At 40.5% G+C, this 25,985-nt stretch overlaps 2 protein-coding genes across 2 annotated transcripts; one reads left to right on the top strand and one right to left on the bottom strand.

The window, feature by feature from the left end:
- Positions 1 to 1,746: 1,746 nt before the first annotated feature.
- POU1F1 (POU class 1 homeobox 1) lies at positions 1,747 to 12,564 on the top strand. The gene is given in 8 exon segments (XM_072923566.1): positions 1,747 to 1,888; positions 4,905 to 4,967; positions 4,970 to 5,053; positions 5,982 to 6,095; positions 7,083 to 7,328; positions 8,842 to 9,006; positions 9,602 to 9,662; positions 10,880 to 12,564. Coding segments are annotated over 8 exon segments (1,089 nt in total). The 3' UTR covers positions 11,094 to 12,564.
- A 2,541-nt stretch (positions 12,565 to 15,105) lies between these two features.
- CHMP2B (charged multivesicular body protein 2B) lies at positions 15,106 to 25,880 on the bottom strand. Its single transcript, XM_002194915.6, has 6 exons — positions 25,715 to 25,880; positions 22,740 to 22,831; positions 19,861 to 20,055; positions 17,479 to 17,581; positions 16,426 to 16,532; positions 15,106 to 16,310 (listed from the first exon to the last, which is right to left on the bottom strand). The coding sequence occupies exons 1-6, from the start codon at positions 25,746 to 25,748 to the stop codon at positions 16,197 to 16,199; spliced, it is 645 nt and encodes a 214-aa protein (XP_002194951.1). The 5' UTR covers positions 25,749 to 25,880; the 3' UTR covers positions 15,106 to 16,196.
- Positions 25,881 to 25,985: the final 105 nt, after the last annotated feature.

The following is a 25,985-nucleotide window of genomic DNA, read 5'->3' as shown; positions in this document are numbered from 1 at the left end:
GGCAAAGCTGGGCAAGCTTCTCCTGACCTGGGCAAGAAAGGGAAATCTGGACGTGAGCTCCATCCTGTACTTGGGGACAGGATGCAACTTGCATCTAGACATGAGTCTCCAGTGAAACTGTAAATTTTCTATGTACTGAATCACTGTCTACAGTGATACCTATTGGGATTTGAGAAAAAAAATTGTCAGAGACAGGGATGTAAAGTTATTATTTTTCTCCCATGGCTTCAAAACTCTGGTATGTGGAGGAAACCCCCTGTTAGATTTATCCTGCCCCTTGCTGAGGGGGAAGAGGAGGTGAAAATAACTAAAATAATTTTGGAATATGAATCCACAGACATTAGGATACATTGAGCCAAGCCCAAAGTAATGCAGATGGGGTTCATTTGATGACAGTATCTTCCATAATATTGCAATAATTATTTTGATGCTTCTTGTATATTTTGTAATCTGAAAGTGCCTGTATAAGTAGCAGATAACCACTGTTAAAGACATGTGCAGTTTGCCCTATGCAGTAATTTTGAAAATTTTTCACAATCTTAAACACAGCCTTTCCCAAAGCACACTTAAAGGATTCTACAGAATGGCTCCATGCAATGCCACTTTTCTGCAGTAACACATGAAAAATGGTTCAATAACAAGTATGATTGCTCCCATCTCATGTATCTGAAGTTGCTATTGTCAAAATTCTAGTTCAGACATTTGTCCCAGTTTAGAATATGAAACACAGAAAAAATATTGTCATCTTCACATAAAATATGACCAAACATTTTTGCTAGCAAAAACCAAACCAAGCCCAACTTTATTGAATCTATATAGAATACGTGACTATGGTGTACTGCAGAATTTTTCGTCATTTTTAGGGTAACCTGTATGCTCTCTAATGTTCCAAAATTATTCCAGTTTCATGTCAAAAAAATCACTTTTCTTCTTTGAGTAGGGATTCTGATTTTACTTAGGATCTTCTGGAGAAGACTTCAGATTCTGTGGTAGTATAAACTAATAAGAGGAACTGTGAATGAGTTTTAAGGAACACCATGGACTCTGTTAAAAGCTCATCTTAGATAAACATTTAGCACATCATGCTTATGGAAAGCTATCTGCTCAAAAACTTCCTTCTGGCTACAGCTGCTTCATATTACACGGCTCTGATTTATACTGGTATAGGTCAAGACAAATGATCACCGTGCAACTGTTGTGAATTAGGTTAATTCAGATTATTTTGCTATAGGTTCTTGACTATTACAGACTTCTGTTTGAGCTCTCAGACAGGTTGCCTTCCAGACAATTGCCTGGATGAGATTTTGGAGGCAGGTGTTAACTGTGGAAACTTACTTAGTATTAAACTCACTTGTCTGTTGCCACCGACTTTGGAGACGATATTTTAATTTTTTTCCCTGGTCATTGTCCTCCACAAAAGACCTAATTGAAAATATCTGTCAAATCATGTCTCTGGTTTCCCTCTTCTTCCCCCGCCCCTCCATTAATTGGACACGTATTGTGTTTGTGTGGGAAGGAAGGAGGCTCTGTACCAGGGTAGCAATATTGCTGGGAAAAGAGCATTAAAATGGATAAAGGGATTTCCTATTGGTATAAATACCTGCACACGACGTCCCTGTGCTCCGGAGCCCTCCTCTGTGGGTATATCCAGGTAAAATCCTGGAATAGAGTTTGAGGTGCCATTAATCCTGCAGGATCTGCTCTGGTAGAACACGGGGCAGGCAGCTCTCTCACCTCTAGGAGGGTATGAGCTGCCAAGCATTTGCTTCCTCAGACACCTTTGTGCCCTTGAATTCTGACTCTTCTCCCTCTCTGCCTCTGATAATGCATCACAGCGCTGCAGAGTGCCTGCAGGTCTCCAACCATACCACCAATGTTGTGTCTACAGGTACTTTTTGAAAATACTCTTGCTGTCATTTGTAATTTTTGGGTGATATTGAGCTCTCAATGTTTAAAGTGTTCAGTGTCAGTGTTATGTATGATTGGGACTGTGCCACAGTAGAAGCAATTTCACAAAGCTCTGCATATGAGTGAATCAGGAAAAGCACAAATGTTGGTGTTTTAGCTAAATACGTAATTTTCTTTAAGTTTGTTACAAAATTAGACTCAAATATGCTGCCAACTTAGGTTCAGACACTGTCACTGGTATAACTACAGTCTTCAATGACAATGGTCATGTAAATTATTCAAGATGTTGTTTATTATGCAACCATAATATCAAATATTATATATTACCTTAAGTAGGAAATATATGTAGAAGACCTCAAGTGTAAATATAGCTTGGGGGAGTTTTAAAGAAGGAAAAACTTTGCTTTGCAAGGCATATTGCAAACTGAGTCAAGACTAAGGTTTAAGTGTGATTTTCAAAATGTGTAGTAGAAAACTTGTCGTTATTTTTGAATTTTGTATATTTGTGTATATAATCCAATTGGATTAATTTAAATACTAGGACTATTTAATCACCGAATATCTGAGCCAAAGAGAGTTTTCTTGCAGTGTTAATACTGCAGAGGCAGGATTCTGGAATACAGGAATTGTTGAGAGAAAGCCTTCAGGGAAAGAAAAAGAAATAGTTGATTTATTTGAAATTGTATTAACATTAGAATTTCATTTGGAGTCTTAACAAGAAAGTGGATTTCTCCTGAAAAGCATTGGTAATAAAGCATTTTAATGAAACGAAAAAACATGTATGTAGTGAAAATGGATTTTCAGTAACAGAAAACAGGATCATCTTATACATTAAGCAAGAGGCTCAAAATATCCCAGTACAGCTGTGGGTTAGCAATAGTGGCAGGGAATCTGAGAATTTAAATTTTGTATGAGGTCAGATTTATGTGTCTGTATCCCAGCAGTATTTTCTAGGTTCACGATGAGGGCTGGCCCAAAGGATCTGCTCACCTGCTGCAGGTTTAGGTTTTGGTGTTTTGTATCTGCCACCCAAGGACAAATGCCACTGCAGACAGTGGAAATTTTGATTGCAGGATCACATCCAGAAGATGATCCTGTTAAAAAATGACCCTGGGAAGGCAGAAACAGAATGGTGGCAACTACAATGAGTCAAGATTTACAAATTTCATATATAGATTAAGGAAGTCTCATAAAAAGTGCCACTTTGAGTGCATGTGAGGAGAATTTGTGTAAAATATGGTGAAAGAATTAATTTTAACGTCAAAAGTTTTAAAAATGGATGTAATAATTCTTTATCGCAAGAAAGGTAAAAATACTTCTGCTCAAGTACTACGTCATGTCATTTAGCTGATGCTTTGCAATATCCTCAACACTTTAACTGCTATTATTTCATTTAAATAGCATCATCCTCACTATTTAATTTTAAATTGATATTAGCAAATCAAAAATTGTATTTTAATGTATAAAGTTTATAGTATGTGGATTAAGAAATAGTGGAAAAATGCAACCTATAAAGGCTCAGCTCTTGACAGAAAAGTTTAATTGCTATGCATGCATTGCAGTTATTAATACAATCTTTATTTTCACTGCATCTACTTTAGTATAAGCATGTTTATCTTAGTAGATTTTATATCTGTACAAGTATATTTAAATAGGACACTTTACTGTTATGATTACTGTTGTAAAATTCAAAGATTCTAATCCCTAATTAAATAGACTGTTTTGAACAACAGGAATGTGTTCTTTAAAATGTGGTTTTACATATCTGAATGTTCATGAGCATTAATTTTTAATATTCTGTTTTATTGCACTTGTTAGAGGGGATAGTACATGCATTTTTATTTCTATTTATACATGAGAAACAGACATATCTCTATATTGCACTTAGCAAAAAATGGTCTCATTCTTCAGGCACTGGCTATTACTGAGCACAGACCCGAAATACCCCTGTGAAAACACTAGAGACAAATTAAATGTGTTTGTTGGTGCTGGTGATGGAAAATGTTTATTTAGGCCTGACTTGTTAGAAGAATCCAGAATCTTGTTTCTCGACCACCTTGCCAAAGCACTCTAAAATTGCTTGGCACGCAAGAAATTGTGGCTTTTGGACACATCAAAGCAAATGTCCCAAACTGCTGCCTTTGGAAACCCCGGCCTTCATTTGCTGCAGAGTTTGCTCAACAGTGAAGGCACTTTCCTGAGACCATAGAATTGGTTTTTGTGTGAGATAGAATGAATCGGCCTGTGGAAGTTGTGTGAGGAGAGGAACAGGTCTCCTCCTGAAGTGTGCAATGTTCCTCCTGCTCAGCAGTTTGTGCAAACTGGGTTATGCCCATAGATTACACCAAAAGCAGCTCATCGAGGGACAGCACGGCAATTCCTGTCCTGCCTCACAGGATATCCCCCTAGTTCTGTTAGTGTTTGGAAACACATATAATCACGGGGTATGATTATATGCAGGTGCTTTTATTAAGAGCTCTGGGAGTCGGGGTACAAACCCAAATCTGACTCCGACATGGCTTTCGAGCTGAAGGTATTTTATACTCTATCGTTATATAATTTACACATTAATTATTAAACTTACATTGTTTTATTGTATACATTGACATGAGTTTATCGTGATCTTTCTTAGGTCCATGACCACAGATTCACATGATTATTCTTTCTGATTAAACAGTAATTATATTTAATTACTAAACAATCGTCACATCTAACAATTATATCAATTATCATGTACTAGCTACATAGTGCAGTACTACTCCTTCATGTGCTAAAGGTATTTATTTTTCCAGGGCCTACTAAGCTTATTTTTCCTGTTAACCCTAAATCCCCATGATTTTAAAACCCTTTTACTATCAGTTCTAGTGGCACTTCTCCCTGTTAACCTGAGGCCTGTGGCCCTGTGTTAAACGCTCACAGAAGAAGCTACAACTGCACAGAAGGCATTGCCTGCCTCAAACTTAAAGGTTCTGTCTTGAATCTTGAGTTCTTATGAGTCCTGTCTGTTTTCTCTTTGCTCCCAACTCGTGCGTGTTGGTGCATTGGCTTTGCCGCAACAACGCTGCGAACCCTTGGCCAGGCCTGCACTACTCTGTGCCCTCCTGTCACTACGGGAATCAACCTTCCACCTATGGGGTGATGACAGGTAAGAGGCCAACCCTCAGCTGGGTGAGCTGGCAGCATGTGGATCTTAGCCAGTTTTCCTTTAGAGGGACCAGTCCAGGACAATCGTTTAAAGAAGATGGGATTTGGATGAAGGCGTTAGAAAAAGGGTTAGGAAATTAGTGCCCAGAGTGTCCCAAACCTCTGCATCTCTCATGAAATCATTCTGTACCTTATGTCTCCCTACAAGGCTGGGAAAGTCCTGCTCTTTTTGCTCACCTCTGGCCACTTCTCCTGGTGATTATCACTTTTTGACGGGCCAGAAGTGACATACACAACACACTTGTGTGTGACCAGTACCTGGGCTGATGAAGCCCTGGCTGAAGCTATAAAATAAGATGATGGCAGAATGAAATGTCCTGGCTTGTAAAGACATAAAGGGATAGGTGAATTTAGCAGGCAGATCATCCATGAGATCATGGATTTTTACACTCATTAATGCATCCTGCTCATTCTTCCCTGTCCCAGGCTCAGTAAGAGTAAGGCTCACTTTTATTCTGTGCAAGTTTAAGCAGCAGACAATGAGATAATGTCATGAACCAAGTTAGCATAACTCCCAGGAAATAACTGGGACTTGAAAATAATCCAAAATCAAACTCAGAATTTTATTTCATTTAAGAATTAAGGAAATACTAGAGAAAATCTACATGGACTAATATGTCTGCATGGGGACAGAGTGTCCCCATGTGCACACCTTCATGGGGTGCAAATTTCAAAATTTTTGTATTTCATCATGCATGTCTGTGTCTTTTGAAAACATTGGCATTGTCCAGGTCCCTGGAGGAAGTTAAGAAGTAATAATATATTATATTGCTCCGAAATTAGTTTTCTTTAATTCCAAAATAAATACATTTGTACTCTTCTCCTTTCTTTTCTTATTTCCATCTTCTTTTCTTATTTTATTTTCTTAGGCATCAAGCCTGCAACTCCAGAGATGCTCTCGGCAAGTCTCTCCCAGACTCGCATCTTACAGACATGCAGCATGCCCCACCCTAATGTGGTAAATGGTGTCAGCACCTTGCAAAGCAAGTCCCTCTCTTTTAAAGTATTTTTCATTATCTTTTGGGATTTTTTTTTTGTGGTTGTCCTGTGTGAAGTATATAAAATAGTTCTATGGGGTTAGAACCTCCAAGACTGATAGGAATAATTGGGGCAGTGAAGAAAAACCTAGTCCTAATAAATGGAGGAAGCAGTGGGGAGGTTAATGAAGTTCTGAGCTCTTCTACACAGTTTTGTGTAGTTTAGAAAATTGGGAAGGATGACCTGAGAACCTGGAATTTACTGGCTGCTCCAGATACACTGAGGAGTGTTAATATTTCTCCAGTAATTCCCTCCATGCCTCCATCAGGTCAGAGACTTTTTAGCTCTACATACAATATCTAGGGAAAAATCAGCCTTCATTCTTAACTGCATGTCTTTGTTAAGTCTGACATTTGGGAACAAAAGGTAGTGAAAGATAGTTCTGTTTTATCCTTGAGCAATTCCTTTTTTGGAGGATCATTCTGAATGAGTTCTGGTTTGTTTTTTTCTTCCTTTGAGATCTTACCTTTGTAGTTTCCTCAAAGAAATTCTATGCTGCAGCTAAGCCAAGATAGTACCTTGTCTGAGCATCAAATGGCATCCACATGGAAGTATTCTTTGTACCAGAAAGTAGAGATGGGCAATTTTTAAGTGACTCAAAATGACGCAGATCCATTGATTTTGTTGTGCCACTTAAATCCAGCTTAGAGCATGGATTTTTATTTGTGTAAGTTTAGGCCTTTTATTTAAGTGCTTCACAGTTTGCTAAGTGATGGGATGCCCATGGCTGGTGAAAGGGGCTGTTGATAGGTTTCCATATGATGGGGCAAAAATGAGAAAACACATCCTCGGAAATTTTAACTCCTGGATTCTGTCAGGTGTATTATATAATTAAAATTGCAGGCAGGGATGACGAGGCAGTGAGGGGAGGTTTTTTATCTGTGCAGCAGCAGAGAATGACTGCAATGAGCTTTCCCTTTGGCGTTGCCCAGGTGGTCTGACCCCTTGCCTGTACAAGTTCCCGGAGCACGCGCTGAGCGCCGGCTCCTGTGCCCTGGGCCACGGCTTCACGGCCCTGCCCCAGCCCCTGCTGACGGACGAGCCCACCGCCACGGACTTCAAGCAGGAGTTCCGCAGGAAGAGCAAGCCTGTGGAGGAGCCCGTGGACATGGACTCCCCTGAAATCAGGGAGCTGGAGAAATTCGCCAACGAGTTTAAGCTGCGGAGAATCAAGTTGGGTATGTGTTTCATGTCCACGAACAAAAGGCTGGAAGATTCCAGTGAAAGCCCAATTATTTCTGAGTGTTTTATGGTCTGGCCTCTGCTGTTGTCTGAGCATAACTCTAATCCTGCCTTGCCCTGCAAAACTTTCTCCATTCCTAGAAGACTTGCATGGAATTAATAAATGTCAGCTTTTAGTTTGCAAAAAGGGGCTTTAAACTTTCCTGCCCTTAAATTATTTGTGTCAAATGCAGAGAAAATTTTTTTCTGTTCAGTAACTTACATTCAGTGTGAGGTGCAATATTTTGCACCGCTCCAAATTATCTGCAACTAAGGGCAGATAGCTCCCATAACCATCTAACCTCCCATCTGATGGTCTACTGTCATTTCAGTATACACTGAGTGACATCCATGGGAAATCCTTCACTCCAGTAGGAAGCTTCTCTTTCTGTTTTGTTTTTTTGTTTTTTTTTTTTTTTTGGTTTTTTTTTTTTTTGTGCCATGACACAGATGGGGAGCAATCTTTGTTGCTGTGAGATAACTGCTGAGGACAAGGTGGGCTGACCCCTGTCCTCCTTGGCATTATCACTTATAATATTACATCAGAACTATAGGGAATCATTTTATTTTATAAATCTAAAAAAATTATAAGGTTATGTGGGGTATGTGCATTATCTCATCAGCTAGAAAGCCACCATGTTGCATTTGCAGTCTAAACAGAAATAAAAGAAATTAAGGTTTAAAAATTATTTGCAAACTGGCCAATTTTCCTGTATATTTTGTATTTTTTGTCAGCCACAGTGATAGAAGGCCACATATAGTTAATCACTGCATCTTCATCCTGAATTTTTGAGGGAACAAAACTTCCTTTGGTGTAAGCAAATCACATGGAGCCTATAGAATGGGAGAAACACAATATGCACAGGAAAAATAATCTGAGTTTGAGCTTTACAAGGAAAAACAGGTTGTGGGTCTGAGAGACAAAGGGTTAGTGCAGTCAAAAAGGAGCTTAAAAGGTGCCTCATGGGACACTGAATGCCTAAAGAGATCCTGCCTTGTCCTGGCACCAAAGCAGAAAAGGAGTCCCCCAGCCACAGCAGATCCCCATTCAGAGAAATGAGCGGGGAGCTGTTGAAGCAAAGTCAGAGTCTGCATGGAAACTGCAGCATTTCTCTGAGGACTTCAGCTTAGCTGTTGTGACAAATAACAGGAGAGCAGCAATGCCTCCAGCGATTCACTTACTGCTCTTGGACCATCTACAGAAAGACATACTGTGTCTGGATCCTTCTCAAATCCCTAATCGAGTGTGAAACTCCACTAAATCAGTGTCACACTCCAGGGAGACCACCAGGAGCCTGAGCACAGCTCTGAGGTGAGCTCCGCTGGCCGCAGGGACCTCTGCGGGAAGCTCAGCCTGAAGGCACTGAGCACACACTGTCCACCAGAGCCAGCGGCGGAGGGTGAGCATCTCAAGGAAAGTAACCCACCTAGAAAGCTTCAAAGTTGCTTTTCCCTCTTTGTTTCTGGCAGGCTATACACAAACCAACGTTGGAGAAGCCCTGGCTGCTGTGCACGGCTCCGAGTTCAGCCAGACGACGATTTGCCGGTTTGAGAACTTGCAGCTGAGCTTCAAGAACGCCTGCAAACTGAAATCCATCCTGTCCAAGTGGCTGGAGGAAGCAGAACAAGTGGGAGGTAGAGAAACTGAAATCCTGTAAATAGTGATTTGCACTTCAAGCAGAATCCCATAGAAATGTTTTAGGGCTATTATATGTCTTCTGCGGACTAAAGATTTTGTTTAACCAGCTTTAAATGCTGTGGTGTGCTTGTGTTAAAGTATAGTAATCTTAATTTTGGATGAGCATGGAGGGAAAACTGAAGTGCATGGAGTGTACAGAATAGCAGTAACATCTCCTGGGCTGCTGGAAGAAATTTCTTCCAGTCCCATCCCAGGAAACCAATTCCAGTCCTGTAGAGAGCCAGAGCAGGATCTGCAGGACAGCCCATTTAGCAGTGTACAGGGATTTTTCACTAGCAAAGTCCTTTTGCTTCAAACCATTTCTGCCTATAACCATTTATAATTGGAGGTAAAACAATGACCAGCCATCCTAACAATGGAAAGATCCTGTGTGTGATGCTCCTCTTATTCAGCAGCACTTTCTCTTGTGCTTTCTTCTTCCTTCAAACACAGTGACTATTTTTCTGCAAACGATTGTTCTTGTTTTCCAGTCCCTGTGGAATGTAACTGCCAGCTTTTGTTGTTTGGCTGCTTCTTCTTTTTTTAATACAGCTCTGTACAATGAAAAGGTTGGAGTGAATGAACGGAAGAGGAAGCGCAGAACCACCATAAGGTAATAAATATTTAGGTTATTACAGGTTAGAAACAATTTTGGCTAAGATACTTCTTTTTCTTGTCAAAATTTAAGTGCTCTTTTCTATACTGAATATCTATATCTTGGGCTTCTAAAAGTTCCAATATTTGGAAATATTCTAGTGAAAAAAAACCCAGCATAACCCTCCAGACCTCCAATTAATTTCAAAGTATTATATTTCATATTTTGCTCAAAACCTATGAAGTTGCTAGTCAAAAGTAATGATGTTTCTATACTTCTGTATGTGCAGAACACTATGCTATTAATTAGCCAGTTCTGTTAAACATTAGTAAATATTGAAAAACTGATTTGTAAATAAAGACCAGGAGATGAAAGGACTAGAACTCAAGCAGATACTGTATTTCTGTAGCAAGTACCTGCACCTCACTTCCAGAATAATGCATGAAGTGCCCTCTCGTGTCCAAAGAAATTACAGCTACTGCTGAAACTTCTGGATGCCTCCCAGTGGTACACAAGCATGTCACATATGTGGGTTTTTTAAAGTATGTAACAGAAATTGGAAGCAAATTCTATCTGGAAATAAGAAAAAATAAGAGTATTAAATTATTCTGTCTAGTGAACTACTCAGTTTTGGTCACTTCTGACTCTGAGGAACAGATGAGGGCAGACATTTGGAGAATGTGATGATGGCTAAAACAGCTGGCTGTAATCTCTGTGATTTCTAGGAATACTCTAGTGCTGTCTCTATAATTATTAGTGAGATGCAAAACACAGTATTTCCCAAATCTAAATGATGGAGCTCTTCCTCTCTGTAAACCCAAATGATTTGATACAACCAGGTAACACCACTGATGTGCATTTCCTGGGGCAGAAGGGTGGTCAGGCTTGTTCCAGTTCCTGTGACCCCACTCATAACTAGTTAGTAGCTGTGTCTCCTAGATAATATCTAGGAGAAGCACCAATATTTTGTAATCAACATTGAAATTGCTCTGAACTTAATGCTGATTTTGCCTTTTAATCACCCCATGCCAAAATTCTGTACGATGTCAGGCTGCTTGTGTCAGCAGAGAACTACAGAGTATTTTTAGTGCTTTGGGTTCCTTTTACATAGAGAAAGATGAAATAAACCAAGTCACTGCCTTCAGTGTTGTTACTTGATCTTTCTCTTGAACTAGTGGTGAAAGCCTGAATGTACAGAAAAGTTTTTAAAGGTGAAATTTTACCCCTGTATCCAGCATCGCTGCCAAAGAAGCCCTAGAGAGGCACTTTGGAGAACAAAGTAAGCCGTCTTCTCAGGAAATTATGAGGATGGCTGAGGGGCTCAATCTTGAGAAAGAAGTCGTGAGAGTTTGGTTTTGCAACAGAAGACAAAGGGAAAAAAGAGTGAAGACCAGTTTACACCAAAACGCCTTCAGTTCTCTTATCAAGGAGCACCATGAATGCCGGTGAAGCTTTTCCATGTACAGATTTCTGTTTCGCTTTTTGTAAATATTGTAAATACTGTATTGTTAGAAAAAAGAAAAGAGAAAAATCAGTAAACCACTCGTTCCTCCTACATGCTAGCAGCAGCTGTAGCATGGGAAAGATTTTGCTGTCATTAACTGAGGCACTGTGAGCTCACCAGGATAGAGTTGTCACGCTGCTCCTACTGCACACTCTGTCTCAGCCCAACTGACTGAGACTGCCTTGAACTGGTGTCAAGTAGAAGTGGCTTGGATAATGCTTGTTATCAAAGGTAATTCTTGCTAATTTGTTATGTGCCTCAAAGTTTGGTTTGGGTAGGCTTAGCTAGACAAACAGGAATACAATTTATCTGACCTTAGGACTTTGTGGCCTGAGGGGAAGAAAAATAGTTATTGGGGGTTTTATTACATTGGTCTTTCTCTGAATTATACTTTCTTCTGATTAAAACCATGTGTAGTCTTACTTACACAAGAGCTGGTGTGTTAAGCTAAAAAGTATACAAAAGAAGAATTTATTGCACTGCACATTCCCCCTCTATTACACCCCACTAATTGAAAATAATCCCTTATTTGTCATCCTCTAGCCTAGAGATAATCGAGGGGAAAAAATACCAGTGCCAAAGCTCCACCTATCAGGCAGGCACTGAGAAAACTGAATTAATGACTGTAGTACCCACCAGGGATAGATTATCCAGCCATCTCATCAGCCCTGCTAACTGTTATGGGAATTAGCCCATTACCATATAAGTATTTTGACTGTTTTCCCAGGACTTAAATTAAGTGAGTACACACAAGTAGTACTGGCTAGATACATTTTATTTTTCCATAAAACAAACCTGATGATTTAGTAAATGTCTATATAATAGGCCCACAGAAAGCCAAAAGAGTTTAATGTTCAAGACCACTTAGGAGCAACATGTACAAGTTAAGTGCTCACTCTCCAGTGTACATTAAATTATCTCTGATACTTATTACAGTGACTGTAAGCATATTCAGCAATGGAAATCAGGCTCCTGGATTTCTAAAAAAAAAAATACATTTTTATGCATGAATGCACCACTCTAAGCTCTGAACTGAGAAGAAAACTTCAATTTAATCACTCAAAGGGGAGAAACTGTGGCCATATACTCCCTTCAGGCTGCTTTCATCACTAGCATAGCTCACCCAGTATAGCAGAGACCAAGGTGCACCACAGGTTATCAGCAGGTCATGAACTTTACAAAAAAAGTTTCAGCTGAGAGGATCAGCACTCAGCAAAGGTGGTGGCATGCATTGGTGTACCTTTCATGTGATGTGGTCAAATGTTATGTATGTTGACATCACTATCTGGTATATAAAAACTGTATTTATATTCTAAATTATTTTCTTAATTATAAAAGACTTCCTAGAAATGCTATCAGCCTGCACTCCCCAACCTTCTTATCCAATAAAGTATTCCTATACTTTTGGCACTCCAGGCAATGGTTTGTAGTTATGTTTTGGTAACACTTTACTCTTTTTTAGCTGTGTGTCATGCTGCAATGTATTTGAAAATGCTCTAAACAGATAGTTCCAGAGCAGCCTCACTGCAACGTGATGGTCTCTTGCCCCTCAAAAGGTCTCACAAGTGAAAGCTAATTGCAGCAACAGAGTAAAATAAAATAAAAGGTGACATATAACAAAATCGTCTTGCGAAGGAATGACAAAAGGACAAGGAAGGAAGCAGCCATAATTTAAGCACACCTACCTACTGCCACAGAAATACAAACAAATTAGAATTATTTAAAGAAGAAAAGCTGGATGAAATAAATTTCAACTGCTGCAGCTGGAGCTTTAGTTAAGAGTAAGTGGCAATTCTTTTTTTCTTCACTAGGAACAACTTAATTGCCATCAATTACTCTTGATTGGGGTGGGGGGAGCCCAACCTGAATATAAGGCAGGATTTCCAAGGAGTAGCTCTATAAACCTGCAGTTTAGTTGGCCATTTGGCCAAGCTACACTATGCTGCTTTTGAGATATTTGTGGGGTTTTTTTCCTTGCTCTTCTTTTGCCATGCTAACTTTAGGCAGGCTGTTGAAACCACACTAGAGGGCAAAACAAGGCGTTATCATGATGTTTAAATCTGAGGTTCAGCTGTCTCTGCAGAACTGTGATGCCCTCATGTGAGGGGCACAACTGACCAAGCACAGGCCAAGCTGCTGAGCAAAGGTTAAGGTGAATAACTTGAAGTTACTCTCTGCTAGACTTAATGTGTGTGCACTGGGTGCTATGGTATGCTCAGTTATGGACTGTACTAAAAAGCTGATGGAGGAAGGCTGTTCACATTCCTGCCAAATATAAGAACTAGGAGTAAACACAGGAAGATGGAAAATGCAAAGAAGCTTAAAAAAACCCCAAAGTGGTGGTTTTTAACATGCTTGGGAAAAAGCATCTGTGGAAGGAAAACATGTGGGTGCCAGAAGTTTCTTTGTATGGATGAGTTCTCAGATGAGAAAGCCAATTAAAGCAGGTGTGTGTAGTAGAATTTGCACAGGGCTCTGAATACACTTTATTTTTGAAACAGATTGGAAGAGTATTGGGAAGAAGCATCATCGATGTTCATTGTGTTCTCATTGCTCTCCTAGGAATTGCCTCTGGGCACTTGAGGAATAGGAGTCTGGGTAGAGCCATTGTTAGGTGTGTGAACAACTACATCATTGCTCCCAGATGGAGACTCAGATCCAGTTCCTGTTTAGGTGTTAGCAAGGATAAAGGAGGGGTAAAGATCAAGGGGTTTCATTGGGTTTTTTTAAATCACTCAATGTGATTTAAAAGGAATTTATATCTGAGCAGGAGGTGCAATTTTTTTTGACTGATCTAACATACTGACCATAATTGCAGACAAATACAGCATTTCTCACCCTGCTACCCAAAGATTTTTTACACAGGTTAGAGCTGCAGGGTTGAAAAGGTAACTCGTAACAAACCATGGAATTGATACTGACACCAGGCCTAGTTCAGCAGTCCAAATGGCACCAAAAAAGCAATACCTTTCTTCCTGCTCCTCAAGGACCCAGAGGAAATAACTCATTATGGAATTATGCCCAATTTTGACAGGTATTAAAAGGATCAACTGCACACCTCCTTCAGAAAGGACACAAGCCTTGGTGTTCAACCAAACTACAAACAACCACTAACATTTTATCCCTGTGTTCCCATTATTTCTTTCAGTACCACTGAGCAGTACTTGGGCATGAGGTTCCAGAGAAGGGAATGCAAACTTGAACAAGTCTTTACTGAATATTGATTGGATCAAAGGCCCACAAGCAATAAATATGATGGTCCTTTATCAAAACAAGTCAAAGCAATATTTATCAGAGCTCACAAAGAAAGCCCAGTAAGAGACAGATGGGTAAGACTAACCCTACAAAGGACAAAGTCATTGTGGGATAAAAAGCCTTTTATTCGATTTTTACAAAATAACTTGTAAAAAAAAATCACCCCATACTGGATATATGCAATATATTAACTTACACATTCCTACCCACTACCTGACAGACTGAGTTTTGCATTATTTCTTTGAAAGAGAAAGAATACCTGCAATTCTAGGCCTAAAACCCAAGGAAGGCTCTCCTTTGAGTTCTCTTTGCTGACTTCAGTCCTAAACAGTAGATGGTGCAACAACAGCAGATTCACTGAGGTTTCCTGCTACACTTTGCCTAACTGTAAAGTCTCTTTATGAGGTTTGTTTCCCCCCAGTTTTCCTGGTTTTGCTTTTAGGAGGTTTGATTTTCTCTTTTTAAAGCCAAGATGATTGTTTTTTCTGTTCAATGAGCAGCACCACTAAATCAACACTGAGGGGTAAATATTTCCAGCAGAGTCAGGGCTGAGGAGTAGCACACCATCTAGGATGTAATAACTGGGAACGGCATTCTCATTTTGTCTATTTCCCATACCAACAGTTTTTATTACTTAGCACAATGCATATTCCACTTAAAGCTAGAATTGTGTTGATGCAGTTCAGAGACCATACAAAACCCTTCACAGAATCAAAACACTTTTATTATCATTTATCATAGTTATCATTTATGATCCAAAATTGTTCTCAAAACTAATATTTAGTTTTAGTTTATCAATGTGATCAGTTGCATCTTAGCAAACAATACAATTATGCAGTTACCTTCCATTAAGAAGTACTGTAAAATATATACAAATGTTGCTTCAGGCAAATGTCCTTTTTTCAAGTGCACAAGTTGCATTTCTGAATGAGTGCATCTCTCCACTTTAGCACTGAGTCCCATCAAGTGTACAGAGAGGTTTCACCACAGCATTTTGTAAAACCATCTTAATTATTAACTTTACTCACCTTTCAAAGACTCCTTCTGAAAGAAAATCACAAAGGTACAAGATTTATATACATAAAGGCACAGCAATTCTGTTGAAACCAGCTATGTAACAGTACAATAGAGTTCGATCAGTGCCTTTCATGCAACAAAGTTGATTAACAAATGTAACTCCTCTTCCAGAAAAATTAACTGCACAAGGTGTGTATCCTTCCATTCTGGTAAGAAGAATAACAAGCTATTATTTCATCAGCTCAAAAGGAATTTTGAAGAAATACATAAAATGCTTTTTCTTTCTGCCTAAATTAGCTAGACATTCAAAGCTATTCCTCATGGAAAAAAAAGTTTCCGACTAAGAGCCAAGGTGAAGTTTCATTTGTGCTAAGAGATGGCAGACTAAATGTTTCTCTAATGATAGTTTTGTACAAATTATAAATATTACATAGGTGCTGTCCTAGGAAATGGCATGACCAGCCACAGAATAGCCAGTTCTAGTGACAGATCAGGAACTGAGATGGGAGAAAACTTGGAATCCAAAGGACAGATCTCGATCAGATGTAAGTGAATTTATTGTTAGAACCACACCCCTGGTTAGTCCAGAGTCAAAAAGACTCCATGCAATGGACAAAAAAAAAAAAAAAAGTACTTTTCTCTGCAAATTCATCTTCAAGTTTTCGTTTCTGAGACATTAGGGTTTTCCTAGAAATCAGTTGCATTGAAAGAGTATTTGCACTTTGTACATGTGTGTAGAGCTGAGCACCCAGCAGGCAGACTCTGAACTGGATCAGTTAATCCACGCCCAAGGCTTTGAGCTGGCGCTCGATCTCCTCATCCGATATGGTGGTGGCGGTCGATGCCGATGCAGACGGCAAACCTCTGGCAGCTGAGGGAGCTTTGGCCATCTGGAAAGATAGAAGTTTTCTTCAGTCAGAATAATGCAAACTTTTAGAACAAACTATTTTTAAAAAAATGGAATGCAGCGGAAAAAGCACATGAACTGTGCAAAAATAGCCATACCTTGCCAGAGATTTCAATCCCGATCTCGTCAAGCACTTGATTAACAATATCTTGGCTTTCTTCCTCTTCATCAGAAGCATCAAAAATGTCATCCAGAGTATCATTAACTTAGAAGAAAGAAAAAGAATCCAGACTGTATTAAGCAAAAAGGCAACTAACATGGCCTAGTACCATTTTTCTACCCTCCCAGAACACAGCAGTAACACTATGGTGTAAGATTCCAGCAGGTGTTAGAGAGGCTTTCGTAGCTCTGCCTTGCAAAGCCTGTGAGCACAGCCAGGGCAACAATAGGGTAAGGCATGGCTGCTTTCATAAAAATATTCAGTTCCACCAAAAGAGTTCAGCTGCTGTATCTCCCCCTCCATTAGATTTCAACACTTCTGCAAAACACCTGTAGTTTCATAAAAATCCCCTTCCTCTCTTCTTCCTCCAAGTACGTTGCAAAGTTGTTAACTACTCAGATAACTTGTGTGCAGTTGAGGTCTTTCCATCTTGATCAACAGCACTGGCTTGAGTCCATGCTACTTAATATAACCAACAGGGCAGGAATTGGGATGGGGAGAAGACTGTGAGCAACACCACTCACAGCTAACAGTGAACACACGCACTCTGGAACAAGAAACTTGCTGCCTCCCCAAAAAATTGTTTATGGCTTAATTTAAGAAAAAGGAGACAGAATCATGTCATACCACCATGTACAGAAAGCTGAGATTATCAGTATCTAAATTAAGGCACATTTTCAAGTCCCCCTACCAGTTACGCCATCAAGGCCTTGAACGGCTCTCAAACCCTCTTCTCCACCTTTTAGAATGTTCCTTCTAAAAATATAATGTTTTGCAGAAGATGGGAAGGAACAGATTCTAAAATTTAATACCTAGAGCTTCTAAAATTTCTAAGGCTCAGCATTCCTACTCAGATATATATTGTTTTATTTGCTCTACATTTTTGCTGACAGTCTCATCTCATTAACTCTTCAAACATCAGTGTTATCAGTGTTTTTAGGCTGGTTCTCCCCTGCCAAGAGAAGCCAGTCCTCTGGAATGCAGAACTTACTCATTTCTTCAGTCATTTCCATCTTCATGTTTTCCTTCTGGAAATTCTGCATAGTTTGTAGCGTCTTTTGTGGATCCATCTTCTTATTAACTGCTTGCATTGTCTATTAATATGGAAAAAACTCTTAAATCATACAATGAGACATTAGTAAATATCAGGGCATTCATTAAGAAAAATGCTTTAATCCAAATTTCACTTTCCTTGTCTCTTTACATCTCATGAGAACTGTTGGCAAGTAACAAATCAATAGTACAGCCTGCACTTAGTAAGAAATATTGCTGTCTAGTGACCTAATAGACAGACTTTTAAATGTGTGCATCTTTCTTGCACCATGACTCTCCCCTGGCCTTGTATTAGGAAAAATCCAATTGATCTGAATGAAAAGAATGGAGAACATTTCTTAAGTTGAAGGCTACACACATTAAAGAAGTAAATGGCTGCAGGTTCTTATTCAGAAAGGACCATTTATTTGAACCACCACTGGAGGACAGGACTTAAATTGTTTCTTGATGTTACAATTTAATGGAAAAATTACTTTACTCTGGAAAGAAAATCTCCAAGTGTTGAGGAAGTACTTGTTTAGGGTGCACCTGTGTTATGGGTGGAGATCTTGCTGTGACAGGGAAATAAACTTCACCCATTTTACTACAGGTGTGCAGTACTGCCTTTGAGGGCACTGCTATGGGGTGCTTCCCTCTTTCCTAAAAAGCAAGTTACTGTGGACTATCAGAATCTAAATAGAGACATAAGCAATCCAAATGTAAAATTTAACCATCTTTGAGGAGATAAAAGACTTGGTTTACTAAAAGAGAGGGCAGCAAGCCACTACAGGCCTCACAGAAGGGCTTCTGCCTTCATGTCGGAGTTTTTTCAAGGTAATAATGTATTATGATACTAATGTTACTTGAATTTCAAAGACTGTGCTCATGGTCACATTATTTGAATTTAAGAAGTTGTTCTGGACTTGGAAGGTGTTGGTATAAATGGATATCAAAAGTATCTGCACTGATAGAGAGTTTACATATCTTCAGAAAATAAGGATCAAATGCATGAAAAACAGGCAACTCAGCTGGACTTTACTATGTTCAAAATTAGCAACATATATGCTAAGAAGTATACTGAAAGTATGCATACTTGAAAAGCTTTGCATTCACATATTTGCTTTGCTTGTTAAGGCAACTGGTCCCAAACATTTTTCACTGATGCTTTTATGGGATTAACAATTATTTGAGCTTCCCATGTTGATAAGGCAAAATATTCACTTTAAAAGCAATCAAAAGAATTTAAGACCTTTCTCTCCAATAATGTTACACAAATTGTACGTACAATTACTTGCTGTTTAAAAATACTTTTGAATTTTTTTCCTACTGACCTAATCTTCCTAACTACTCCAGTGACTTTGGTTTTGAGAAATTTAATCCAAGATCTATCACAAATAAAAGCAAGCCACCCATGTAATAATTAAAAAGCAAGACTAACTTGTTCAGGAGTGCTGTTGTAAGAACATTGATTAAGGTGTTGAAGTTGATCAGTCAGACAAGTCCAATTTGTAAATTTGCTGCAGAGCCACAGTTCTGTATCACTGGCTGGCTGGAATCTGCCCTCATGCTGTGTCTAAAAAGGCACCTGACAACCAAGCCTCTCTGGTAATTCCTTTCTGCACCAAGTTGCATTGCTGTGTTTAACTGGATTTAACTTGGACTGGGATCAAAGCCCAGCTTGGTCTACAGTGATGTATACTAATTCTGCTTCCTGCACCTCCAGCTGAACAGTCCTCCTTGTCAAAAGCCAAATCACTCTTTATCAATTCAGGGTAATAGGGGAAAGTTCACACCTAGCTCAGAAAACTGAGAATTTTCACTCTTTTATGAGATGAGATTTGGGAGAAAACTTAATGCAATACTCTTTCCTGAGAGAGCATAGAGAGAATGACAGCAAACTCCAGATTAGATTTTTTTAGGAATTTAAGATCCAAAGCAATAACCTACTTTTTTCAAAAGCCATAAAGCTATTGTGGCACACTGCCTTGAATTCTAGACGAATCATGCCCTACTTATTCCCAGTAAAAACTGCTTATGACAATAAACACAGGCAAAGCACTGTAGCAGCAGGGTTTGGGGCTTTTTATGTACTAAAAGAATTCATTCACTCGCATTAGTTTATTTTTATTATGTAAACATTTGACAGATGTCTAGCCCAAGAAAGTATGTAGGTGCTATGTGGATAGACTGACCAAACAAAAATGTAACAATATAAATCCAAATTATGTTTCCATACTGTAGCCTCACCACCCCTGTGCAGTGAGTTTTAGCCCTGCAATTACCTAAGATAACACAATTTTTGCAACCATATGCTGCATTTGAATATAATGTGGTGCCTTACTTTTGCTGTAGCTGACATAGCTCCTGCCATCTTCATCTGGGAGTTCATGACCTTGGTTTGAGTGGACATGGACGTGACTTTAGAGCTCACAGCATAGGTTCGATTCTTCTGCTTCCTCAGCTGCACCAGCTGCTTTGCCAGCACCTTGCAGGCTTCTTTGTTACCAGTCTTAGCCATTTTCTTGATTTCCAGTTCCTGTGAAAAAAGGTGTGAGATTAATTCCACAGAATTTTCATCCACGTAAAGACTATAATTAAGCCTTACCGCTAATAATGAAATTCAAAATTAACGATCCTCTTGAATCTTTTAAGACATTTAAGTTATATAAATAGTTCCTTGCTTTATTAACAAGGCCGTTTAGCAGAATCAATGTTATACTGGTATGATTTGACCACAAGGAAAAAACTCAGTGAAACTGAATTACACTGTGGTAGCACACAGTTCCCCCAAAGACTTCAATTTCTGCATGATGTCACATTCACTACTATGTGCACATTTGATTCCATATCTGTCTAAGCAGCCACACTTCAAAAAAAGCCCCAGAAAGTGAAGGAATTATGACATCCAGTCAACTACTGGTGCCATGTTTCTAATAAACTTTGATTTCTTGCAATCAAACAACATCATTCGTGTAAGAAATGGACAGTTCTTTTCAACTCTTTTTCAGCCTCAAGAGAACCTCACAGCTTTTTTGGGGAAGAAGTAGATAAAGTTATATTATAGGCCAGTAATTATAGGCTCTTTACTCTTATGATTTAGCTGGACTTAAATAATAATAAAAAATAGCATAATTTAACATGGGCTTATGCTGTAAGAAAGACATTTCTGTCTTAGAAAACCAAACCCCAGTCTGTCAATTTAAAGAGAAATAACAATCTGTTTAGCCCAGAGGTACCAGGAAAAAGCCTGGCACAAATAATCTTGTCAGCTGGGATTCTTCAAAGTGTGCCTTCTGATTTGTGACTTGGTAATGTAAAAATTGCAACAACTTTTTCCTTTACAGCTTTTTTAAGCAGGACTTGCCACAGTGGCTCCGTTTTCTGTAGGTGTCCATTTGTCCATTTTGATTTTTACTATTAAGTAAAAGCAGCTTTTAAAGACCAGCTTTCTCCTGGATTTTTCAGGAGAATAGGCCTGCTACAGGTATGCAGTTGCTTCACTTTATATGCACTGGTAATCCAGAAAACTGCACTTATAAGAAGCTATGAAAAGATAAATCTTAGTCCCCAGGACATGCAGAACAGTCACCTTTAAAGGCAGGTGTAAACTGGCCCACTGCATTACCCTGACTACCAGAAAAGTTCATAGTTAAGTTTATTCCAGAGATGGCTCTGGCACAAAATCTCCTCTGCAGATTCCTAATCTCTAAAGGGTGTGTCACACACACTATTTTTAATCCAGGAAGGTACAGAGTGGCAGTGAAGCAGCATGAGACTGTTCAAACATTAGAGGCCTGAAATAGAAGTAAAGCTGTGCTCTTTGAAAGTAGCTCACAGAAGCCACAAAAATTCCTGTAACATCACCAGAATATCACTTCCCTTTTTTTTGTGTGTCTAAAGTAATGTGAAGGTTGGAGGGATCAGTCTGCACCCCGTATTTTAACAGCAAATGTTTGAATATAGGGATTTTCTCAGTAAGTTGAAAGACCTTTTATAACCTGATTTTTTCAAAGCAAAATACAAATCACTGCAGATAATCCACCTGCAGAAATCAAACCCTATATACAGATGATTTTATTCCTAATTAAAAAGAATTTAGGTAAATTTGGTGTGCATTATCTGGTTTTGAGAGGTCTGGGGCAAGTTTACTGAAGTTCTTATGTTCTTCTGGGGAAAAAAAATATCAAAATTTGTATAGTTATATCAGGTTACTGAACTGAAACAAAGCTGTCTGCATACATTAAGGTATTTTTATCCATAGAATTAATGTAACTGTATAACTGGGTTTTCTCAGAGTAGTATTTTAAGGGGAAAAAAGGTCTTTCTAGGGAAAGCACATAATGAAATGTTTTGAGATTGACTGATAGGCACCTGATCCTTCTTCACCTGATCTGACACTGAAAATTAGTATTTATTGTCCATTGCTACTCTTATTCCAGCAGTAAATTTTAAGTTATTTATAAGCAACCTACTATATCTTACATTTCCAAGGCTTTCAGAAACAGTTTCTCTGATCTTTTAATTTATTATTCCCAGCTCTTGCTATTCATGCAACTTGCTGCCACAAACCAGCACCTCAATAGCTGCTGGAACAGGCTGGATTTGCACAGCTTTTCTCACAGTCTGAGCATTCTTCACGCATCAAACCCCACCATCTGGCACATCCATTTCTCCTCTTATAGAATCACACAGGTGCAGCATTCAGCCACTGAGTACTTGAAAGCTCATACACAGAAAGTTCTGAATACATCTTAATTTAGGCAAACAGTCCTACTATTATCAGCTAATTTTAGGGAAATTCTATCTGAACGAAAAGAACAAAAACTGTGGTTTTTCAAGTACTCTCTCCCACTGGACAGTCATGGTAACATGATAGCACTTCTACTACTTTTAATTTTTCCACCATATGACAAGTGATTTACAAAGCTTTTAGAAAAAACACCTTCTGAAAGACAGAGAATGCTGGGAATTGTAGGGAAAACCCAATGTGGTTATTTTATCTAAACACAATGTTTCAGGATTTTCCTATGTCAAAGGCTGAGAATCACTTTTAGACAGTAAATATTTTCCAACACAATTTTAACTGAGAAATGAAAAGGGGAAGAAAACTGCTTTTTAGTATTTCATTACTATGCATTGATTTGTATCTTTAAAACCTTGCAAGTTTTTTATTACGTGTGTGCGTTTTTAAGAGCAAATAAAGTTCCCTGTCATACTTACCAGTTGTTTTTCCTGTTTTTCAAGTGCTGCTCTATCTCTGCTTATAGCCCTCTGTGTACCTCTTAACTCTCGATTTTGCTCCTTTATTATATCTGGAAAGAAAATATTGATAGCTGGACAAAGTTTTTCAACACTCCATAAACATCTGCTAAGCACCCTGCAGACATGCAGCATGTTTGACACCTCCCTTGGTTCAGACTGATGTGTCAGTGTTTCAGATAAAGAAAATATTAGCAAAACATAATTTGGTGTACACAACATCATTGTGCCAGCAGTGTGGGCTATATTCTGTCAAAAAACAAAAAAAGCTGTTTTACCTAGGATGCTACTTTGCACCATAACCATAGCAAGAGCCTTAACTCCACAGTAAGACATCTGTACACACACTTTCCTGCAAGCCCAGCACTAACTCAGCAATATCATGGTCACTGCAGTCCCACTGCTTTTCCCCCAGCCAGGCCTAACTGCAACAGGTAGGGCAGCTGAAGTAGCCTTGATTTCTATGAGATCTCAGAGCAGGTGAGGAGTTCCCAGCTCCACAAAACAGTGACAATAATCCCATGTGCAAGTCCTGGATCCTGCTCTTCTCTGTCCTTATTCTGCTCTGAGGGAGCTTCCTCTCCTCCACATCTGTGTAGCCCTTCTTCAAGTCAGTCAATAAAGCAACAGTGTTTGAAACTCTTCAATTAGGAGATGCTTAAGAATAGTAAGTAAGAAAGTGAAGGCCTTTACAGCAAATTACAGTTTACTGACAACTGATGTAGCAAGCAAAGCTTGAACATTGTCCGTCAGGTAAAAATGACTCCTTCATAGGAGTTTTGTACTCTACTATTAAAAATTATATACTGATAACATCCTCTTATTAGAGCAAGTATTATTTAGAGTCTAGGCATCAATCATGCTAGCTGCAACTAACTTTTGACAGGATTTACAGCACATGCTTGGGTGTGATTTGTGATTCACCTGGGCAAAGGCAGAGCAGGATGTCTGCATGTGACTCAGCATCCTCTGACCTCCACAGCAGAAAGCAGTTATTATGGAGGAGAGATTCAGCTACTCCTGTTCTATGTCTGCACTTTGGGGTGGAGTTTGATAGGAGCACACTACCACATAAACTTTCTTTAGAGCTCATGAAGGATAAATTCCAGAATCGCAGGCCACCCTTTTCATTTTTAAAGGTTTGAGGCAATTTTGCTACAAACAGCAAGAAGCATTTGCGTTCTTCACTCCCAAAGGCAGAAATACTGTAAAACATCCATTACTGAAATTATAACAACGTTAATAGGTTTGAATCAGAACAAAATCCCAAACCTTTAGTGGCATTTTAAAGACAGAATATACATTTCCTCTTCCAACCTTGCTGGAGATTGCCTAGTTCTTGGGCAAAGAAATATATATTTTAAAAAAAGTGTGAAAATGACACCTGTTTTTACAATGCTACTACTGCTGTGAGTACTACAGAAAAAGCATCCTTGGGAGATGCATTGAAAAGTGGACAATAACTACGAACTGAAAGATGGCATGGAATACAACTGCATTCTTCACACTGGCAAAACAGGAGAGAATATAATTCTGAAAATGCTACAGGCAAGTAATTTTGAAGGTAGATAAATGTATATTACTTGCACAACTGCACTTGGTGAAATTGAAAGGAAAAGCATGATAGCTACATACAAGACTGGCTTTTCTAACTACACTGCTTTAAAAAAAATCCTTAGTATAGTGAGCTTGAGAGGTAGGAACTTCAACGTAACACCAAACAAGAACAGTACTTAGGAGACAATAAGGGTAAGCATGATGCTTATTTCTGTAGTTTCTGATCCCCCATAGTGGCTTAAACTAAGGATAGGAATAAACCAAAAACAACTATCTGCAGTTACAAACTGTTTAATTTGTTTTTTTTAAGTGAAGGCCAAGATGAGAACTTGGTTCTTGTTTGTTTCTGATAACCGAGGAAAATTCCCAGCTACTAGAGCAGGCAAAATACGACAGGTTATTCTGAGATAAATCTTATGCTAATAGCCACTCCTATGTGTCACACTATCGTCACACACAAACCAGGGCAAGGAGGAAGCATTCCTTAAAACAGGATGGACAAGAGACATCCAGCAGGGCTTGACCTGACTCCTGCAATCCTTCCTTGGTCATGGAAGCTTAATGCCAACTCCCCTTCTTCCCCTCTCGGGTGCCACATCTAAAACGGGAAGAGCCCGGGGGGACCCGTGCGTGCTCCCCTCCGGTGACACACAATTGGTTGATGTGCAGCGTCATTTCTTGCGAGCCCTTTTCAAACGCCGACCCACCAGATGTGACACGGGGCACCCAACACGCCGGAGAGCCGAACCTGGGGCTGGCCAGGCCCGGGGCACGGCAGTGCGGAGAGTGGGCACGGTCCAGCGGCCTGCTGGCAGCCGAGGCGTCCTTGGGGGCTTTACTTTGAGGATCGCTGTTCCAGATGAAGTTTAAGCGTTTTGGTACCGGACTGGCTACAAAGAGCCAAGACCAAGTTGTTTACACAGCGGCGCGGAGCCCGGGGCTGGCGGCGGCGGCTCCCGCAGCCCGGACGTGGCTCCCGCACGGCGGCACCGAGCGCGTCCCGGCTCCCCCTGGGCCCAGCAGCTCCCGGCGGGCCTGTTCTGCGTCCCTCGCTGCTACCGAGCCGTGCTGCTCCTTCTCCTCCCTCCCTCACCCACGGCCCGGGCCGGCCGGGCCCGGTCCCACCCTGCCGGTGCGCCGGGAGTGCCTCACCCCGCCGTGCCAGGGCCGGCCCGGGGGCTCTCCCCGAGCACCGCGGGTGAGTCACGGCGGGCGGGCCGGGGCCTCCCGCTCCGCACCCGCTCCGCTCCCGCTCCGCCGGGACGCGGGGCCCGAGGCTGCGACCCCCGCCGGGCTCCCGCTGCCCCGGAGCCCCGGCCGGGAGCAGCCCCGCGCCCGGGGCCGTGCGAGGTCTGGGGCCGCCCCGGGCGCCCACTCACCGTCCACGGTCTTCTTCTTGAAGAGCGAGGCCATGGCGGCAGCCGGACCCCCACACCGCCTCGGCGGGCTCCTGTCGCCTCCTGCTCCGCTGACCAGGAAGCGGCCGGGCCGCGATCGCCCGCCCGGCTCCGCCTCCCGGCGCCGAGGGGCGGGCGGGGCCGGGCCGGGGCTCCGCGCTGCGCCCGCCCACCCTGCGGGGCTCGGGGCTGGCCCGGGCCGCGGGAGTAGCTGGGCTGCTGTGTCTCTTGCTTCCTGAGTGGATTTTGTTGT

Source organism: Taeniopygia guttata, chromosome 1 (genome assembly GCF_048771995.1).
Source record: "Taeniopygia guttata chromosome 1, bTaeGut7.mat, whole genome shotgun sequence".
Taxonomy (NCBI): Eukaryota; Metazoa; Chordata; class Aves; order Passeriformes; family Estrildidae; genus Taeniopygia; species Taeniopygia guttata.
Note: the sequence above shows the minus strand (reverse complement) of the source record. Positions and strands in the feature narration are given on the sequence as shown.

Bases quoted from the DNA above. Each gene is read 5' to 3' on its own strand.
- CHMP2B (XM_002194915.6), bottom strand. From the start codon at position 25,748: ATGGCCTCGCTCTTCAAGAAGAAGACCGTGGACG. The intron at 22,832-25,714 runs GTGAGTGGGCGC...TTTTCTTTCCAG, and splicing joins CAAGAAGAAGACCGTGGACG to ATATAATAAAGGAGCAAAAT. The intron at 20,056-22,739 runs GTAAGTATGACA...CTTTTTTCACAG, and splicing joins AAAAACAGGAAAAACAACTG to GAACTGGAAATCAAGAAAAT.